The 6,560-nt window shown below is 50.4% G+C and overlaps 1 protein-coding gene across 1 annotated transcript in view; it reads left to right on the top strand.

The window, feature by feature from the left end:
* The first annotated feature begins 3,240 nt into the window (after positions 1-3,240).
* tns1a (tensin 1a) overlaps positions 3,241-6,560 on the top strand; it is a 61,267-nt gene continuing 57,947 nt past the window's right edge. Inside the window, 2 exon segments of the mRNA XM_035150692.2 lie at positions 3,241-3,311; positions 3,313-3,334. Of these exon segments, the coding sequence (XP_035006583.2) occupies positions 3,241-3,311; positions 3,313-3,334 (93 nt within the window).

The raw sequence follows: 6,560 nt of genomic DNA, 5'->3' as shown, positions 1-6,560 counted from the left end.
AAAACGCAAAATATAAAACAATATCTTCCTCGTCTCATTTTGTGTCTGACGCCTGCCGCTCACAATCTCATCAAACTGGGAACAAGTTTGTATAAACTCCGTTCATCGATGATTAAACCTTCGAATAAACAAGACGTTTATTTAAAATCATAGAAAACATTCAAACATTACCTCAAATTAGATTCATGCAGATGAAAATGTACACAACATGACGGGCTCCTGAAAGTGGGCGTTTCTAAAGAGGATCAATCTGATCAGGGGGAAGTTTTCTCTTTCTGTTTTGCAGGCTGCACTTTTTCCCCGGTTTTCCCTTCAGACCGATAGACGGTGTGACAGGCCAGTCAATAGAAGTCAGCAGTGATTATGCAAGTTGCTTATGCCTAATGAGAAAGGTCAGCGCATTGCCAAGAGCCCGGGACACGAGCCCAGTCTCCCACTGAGATGTACAGTACACGCTGCTGCTGCCGAGAAACTGCACCGAACAAACACAGATTCCTCCATCACCTGCAGGAAGTGAAGAGCCTGTAAGCCTCTGGTTTCTACTGGAGTAAGACGCTGCCTCGTGCTTCTGGGCAGCAGGGAGGCAGTTCAGTGTCATCAATAAAAGGGAAAACACACCGTCTGCTTTGCATGTATGGGCCCATTTGCTTTCTGCTGGCACGTTTGTCTTCTACCTGCAGACACGTAGCCGAGCGCTCTGTCGACCTGCGACGGTCCAGCCTCTGCAGCCGGGCCGACAACATACAGGGACGACTAGAGCTGCTTTCAGACACTGACCTCAGATCCTCCACACCTTCTCTGGAGAATGTGCACGTGTGAAAGCAGATGTCCGAGTGGGAGCCTCCAGGTTATCTGCTGGCTTTGTCCCCCGGGTAGAAAGTCCGGAGAATTCGATGTGGGAACGCAGCAGGAGCAGGAGCCTCCATCATACTGTATTCTGTCCCAGTACTTTCTTCTTATTACCTCGTTAGTTTGTTAGTTAGCAGTATTACTCTCAAAACACAGGATGGACTAACACCAAACTTGGTGGAAGGATGTGAACGTGTCAGGGAAGAGCTCACTGAGGTTGAGTGTGGATCCAGGAATCTGACGTTTCCTGACACGTCCTTGATTTCTCAGGGAATAGATTCATGTTTTTGTTTTAAAACATTGGACCAGGAGTTGAAAATCCCTTGTGAGATGACAAGTTGATGTTTGGGACAAATCATCAGTTGTGTCGTCGGTTTTTCTGCCTTAAGATGATGATATTGTCTTTGAATATAAATAATCAGAAGCGAGTGACATTCTAGTTTAATGATATATCTTTATTTGTATAGTGCTTTTATCAAAGGGGTAACTGCTGTTCATTTGATCTGGTTCCCAGTATGGGGCAGTCTTCACCCATTCACCCATTCATCAATAAGTAAATATGTTTTAATAGATCCAACGACACATGATGCAGTTCATTCAGAAACACAACACACACTGAATGCATACGTATACATGAGTATACAAGCAGATTTCTGTGTATATAGTGATATATTTTATTATATTATATTGCCAGTTCTTTTCCATATGGCCAAACAATTTTCTGGTACACCCCCACCTCAGGCTAATCTAGCTCTGGTTGACGGAGCAGCATCCTCGCTCATTGCTTTGATGTGTTGTGATTGTGTTGGTGTGTGGGGTGGTGGGTGGTGGGAGGGGTTGGGGATGATGATGGTGGTGGTGTAATGTGGGGTGGGGGGGGAGGGGGGGGTAGCAGAGAAAAGCGTTCTGCAGTGAAAATGTGCTCCCACTGAAGCGTAGAGAGACTGCAGCAGAGTGAACGAGCCTGTGCACCACCTGCAGTCGTGTGTGTGTCTGTGTGTGTGTGTCTGTCTGTGTGTGTGTGTGTTGTGTGTGTGTGAGGGAAATAATCACCCAGGACACAATGATTCAACACCCCTCCTCTCCTCCTCCTCTGCCACCCTCTCTCCTTTCTCCTCCCTCCTTCTCTCCCTTCGACCCAATTCTCCACAATCATCTCACCCTGCGCTTGCCTTGGATCAGCCGTGCACCGTGACGGCTGCTGCGTGTGTGTGTGTGTGTGTGTGTGTGTGTACATGCGCATGCTGCTGTGTGTGTGTGTTCAATATTCTCAAACACTCTCTCCCCTCCTGCCTCTCCTCCTCCTCCTCCTCCTCCTTCTCCTGCGATTCGCTGCCGTCCCTTTTTTTTTGTCATTCGTCTCCTTATGTCTCTCATCCGTCCATTTTGACTCGTCCATTCACTCTCAGTCGTCAGTGATCCCTACTTGATGCGCACTTTCCTCCTCAGCATCTCCTCCTCTGCAACACAAACACAGGCTGAACACACTCTGTCCGTCTCTCTGTCCGTCTGTTTCTCTTTTCTCTTTTCTCTCTCTCGCTCTCTCTCTCTTTCTCTTTCAGCCGTTCTGTTCCCAGTCATTTCTCCCTTTCTCTCTCCCCCATCCCACCTCCTCCTCACTCTTTCGCTCCCCTCCTCCCACACTGGCTGAGTGAGTGCTGCAGCATCAGTGCATGTGTGTGTTGGAGAGAGCGACACACACAGAAAGAGAGAGAGAGCGAGAGAGCGAGCGAGAGAGGAGTGTGTGAGCGCGAAGCACCGGGGATCCTGAGCCTAGAGGGGAGCCGTGTGATGAGAGGGGGGCTCTTCTGCCTGTGGATGTATGAGCCAGGACAGCGTCTTTTCTTTGCTTTTCTTTTCCTGCAGGCGAGTGTACATGTGCATGAGTGTGCGTGAACGTGTCAGCATGCACTGTGCGTGTGTATATGTGTAACAGTGTCGTCGATCAGCGACAGGCTCTTCGCATTATGCAGCCGACGGTGCTCATCACACTTTGAGGACTGACTCATCTCGCTGTGGAGAAGACGGGGGGAGCCAGAGACAGACGGATGGGAAGACAGGAGGACAGTTTCAGGCTCTTGATGCTCCGGGACCCTCTACACCGTCCGAGGGTCTAGTCCATTTCGGGGACGCCACCAGCAGCACCTCCCCCCCCTCCCCCTCTTGCAAATCCACAAATTGGAATTGCAGACACACAGGTAGCCCCCCTAAAAAAAAACTGAAAGGAAAATAAATCCCCAGTCGTTTACATTCTTCTCTTTCCGGGGACAAAGACAAGAGGGTCCACTGTCTCTGCTGGGTTGGGGGCTTTGCAGGATCCTAAATCGGAGCCGAGGTGGTGGTGGTGGGGGGGGTTAAGAGGCTGGCAGACGAGACGGGACAGACGCAGGCATGGCTCGCCTCAACTGGTGCCTGGCTGCCGTCATCAGCTGGGGCAAGTTCCTCTTCGCCTGCTTCTTCCCGCCATGGGGCCAAGCGAGACAAGGTAAGACCTCCACGGAGGGAGGGAGGGAGGGAGGGAGGGAGGGAGGGAGGGGGAGGATGGGGGAGGCATGGATGACTTCTGCACATGTCATCTTTCATGTGTCACCTCAGCCCGTGCAGGTGACTTTCTTTCACAATATCAAGCACATCTGGATTCCTCATCCTGCATGACATTTCCATCTGGAGGGGCCTTGTGCTCGATCATGCCACTCAGCAGCCGGCTTCACCTAGACCACCAAATGACGTAGCTGTGAAAACGCCACGGACCACGGGCTCTGGAGGGCTGCTCGCTGTCCCTCTTAGTTGCTGGTTCAAGGTCAGTGTTACATCTCCAAGTGGTCTCCAGGCGGCTGCTCCACATAGAGAAGCCGGGGAACCAAGGGGAGCAGATTTTTTTGGGATTTGCAGAAACCACCTGGAGCAAAATGTCGGTTTCTCCCAGTACATCGGGTCACCTTGCCTTCACAACTGCAGAATTGTGATGCACCATTATTTTGGGGGGTTTTGCGTATCCCCAGGAAGGAGCTCTTCCTCTCTGTCCGCCCCCTTGCTGGTGCACGCCGTGCTATGTGCAGGCTTTAGATCTAGTGGGCTTTTCATCCCTGCATCATATCTCCGCTGGTCGTATATATGGCACATGTGTGTGAGCAGGAAAGGCCAATCTGAGTTCAGTGAATGGTATCAGCCGAACACACGCTCTCCTTCCTTTGTCTGGTTCCCCGGAGCCGACGTTATTACCCAAACCTGCACTGCAATCTTTCCCCTTTTTGCTTTTCTCTTGCAGATAATCAATCATGTGTAACAACTCCGGCTCGTCTAAACGGCCCCGTTCACTCGGACACGCTCCAACATGCGCACTTACATGCGGGGACGGTGCCTGAGGTGATGCTCTGGTGAATGGCGATGGGTGGGATTGTTTTTTGGGGGCGATTTTCTCTTTTTTTTTAAACGACACAGGCGTCTCTAGAGCAAAGCAGTCGTCCTCAGGCTGGAGAGCCAATCAGCGTAATGCACTGCGTCCTCAGCAGGTTTTAGAAATAATGTCCCACCACTTCAGATACCCTCTAAAAGTCAAAACACCTCTCAGGACTTCACATGTGTCGTCATGTTCTATATTTACATCCTCAACTTTGGCTAATTCCACCAATCCAGGTGGAAACTCGAGGGTTGCGGTGCTCTAGCTTGGGCGGCGTTGGCGTTAATAAAGTCTGGCGACGATGGGGGTTTAGCTGTCGGTGACGCCGAAGCGTGCACTGCTGCAGCCGCCCGTCTCTTTGAGCCCCAACACCCTCCCACCAGCACCAACACCAGCAGCAGCAGCAGCAGCAGCCCCCTCCCACCCGCCCCATTGCCGCAGCTCCTTATCTCCACAACCACGCTCGTTCCCGCCACACTCCCCCCTGTCGCACTCGCTTGTATGTGTGTGTGTGTAAATGTGCGTGGAGCCTCTGCACACACACACACACACTTGTTATACCGCACATCCCCTTGACCCTAAACAATGAATCCACATTACCTTCATTCACGCAGCTTTCAGCTTTCAGCTCGGGCCTTTTTTTCCTCGTTTCCTTTTGTGTGAGCTTTCCTCTCGCTCTCAGCGGCGCTCGCTCGAATCGATGTGGTGAAGGAATTCTCTTGCACCATTTTTTTTCAAACTGACCCCGGCCTCATTATTCAGGCGAGGGGCTCGTCTTCATCCGTCCGACCTGTGAAGTCAGCTCCGCTCAGAAGGATCATTCCTGCAGCCCCACAGCAGAGAAGACCTCATTCATGTCCACGTTCAAGTCCTCTGTCATTTTCCAAGAAGATTTCAACTTGTTTTTAGAGTAAATCAACATATTTTAGGTATTTTCCGTTTCTTTTTCTCGATGAATCTCTCTTGTATCCACGTTGTTTCCAGATTATCGTTGAAAAGTTGGTTTCTATAAGAGAAATGTGAATATGTTCGTGCTGCAGCGGGAAACCTTTTCACTTGCTACACTGACGATCGTCACCTCTTTGTTAAACGTGTAAACTCTGCATCAGAGGAGCCGGATCCACGCGTGGGCTCCTCATGAAAACACAAATTTCCCTTTATAAACTCGGATTTAAACATTAAATCTAACTTTTAAAGTTTGTCAAGTGACCTCAGCAGCGAGTTTTGAAATGATTTGTGCCCACGAAACGTGATTTTGAAGTCGCCGCCGGGTTTGCGTCGCTCCGGCTGCGGCACTCGGAGCTCGCCACGTGACCGGCAGGGAGGTGAAAGTGGAGAGGTACGACTCCGTGTGTCTTCCCTCCGAGGGCCGCCGCGAGGTGTTCAGTTTCCATGGCAACGGGGCTCACGCGGCAGTCCCCGCACGACAGGGCCGGGTTACTACAGGAGGAGATGTGCTGTGTTTGACTATGAATGGGTGGTGCTCTGGAAGAGAGAGAGAGAGAGAGAGAGAGGAGAGAGAGAGAGAGAGAGAGAGAGAGAGAGAGAGAGAGAGAGAGAGAGAGAGAGAGAGAGAGAGAGAGAGAGAGAGAGAGGAGAGAGAGAGAGGAGAGAGAGAGAGAGAGAGAGAGAGAGAGAGAGAGGAGAGAGAGAGAGAGAGAGAGAGAGAGAGACAGAGAGAGAGAGAGAGAGGAGAGAGAGAGAGAGAGAGAGAGAGAGAGAGAGAGAGAGAGAGAGAGAGAGAGAGAGAGAGAGAGAGAGAGAGAGAGAGAGAGAGAGAGAGAGAGAGAGAGAGAGAGAGAGGGAGAGAGAGAGAGAGAGAGGTGATGTGGTGTTTTCTCCATGTGTGTTACTATGGTGACGCTATTGTGGTTCTATGGAGCTTCCTCTCCTTCTCTCTCACCCTCACATCCTGTCTCCTTGTCTTTTCAAATGCTCTTCCTTTCTGTCCAATCCTCTCCTCTTCACTTCCTGTGTCTCCTTTCCTTGTGTCCTCTCATCTCCCCTCTCCTCCTCTCCTTGTCTCTTTCCTCTTCTTTCTCCTGTTCCTTTTCTTTTTTCCAATTTCAAATCCTCTCTTTCCCTTCCCTCTTTTCTCCTCTCCACTTCCCATGTTTCCTTACCTTCCCTTCCTTTCTCTCTCTCCTCATTTCTTCTAGTGTCTCCTTCCTTTCCTTCCCTTTCTTCCTCTCTCCTCTCCACTTCCTGTTTTTCTTGTCCCTTCATTTCCTGTCCTTCCTTTTCTTTTCCTTGCTCTCTCTTTCTGTTCCTCTCCTCATGTCCTCTTGTCTCCTATCTCCTCCTCCTCTCT

This window comes from Hippoglossus stenolepis, chromosome 24 (assembly GCF_022539355.2).
Source record: "Hippoglossus stenolepis isolate QCI-W04-F060 chromosome 24, HSTE1.2, whole genome shotgun sequence".
Lineage (NCBI taxonomy): Eukaryota > Metazoa > Chordata > Actinopteri > Pleuronectiformes > Pleuronectidae > Hippoglossus > Hippoglossus stenolepis.
The sequence above is the reverse complement of the archived record's forward strand: the minus strand, read 5'-3'. Positions and strand labels throughout refer to the sequence as shown.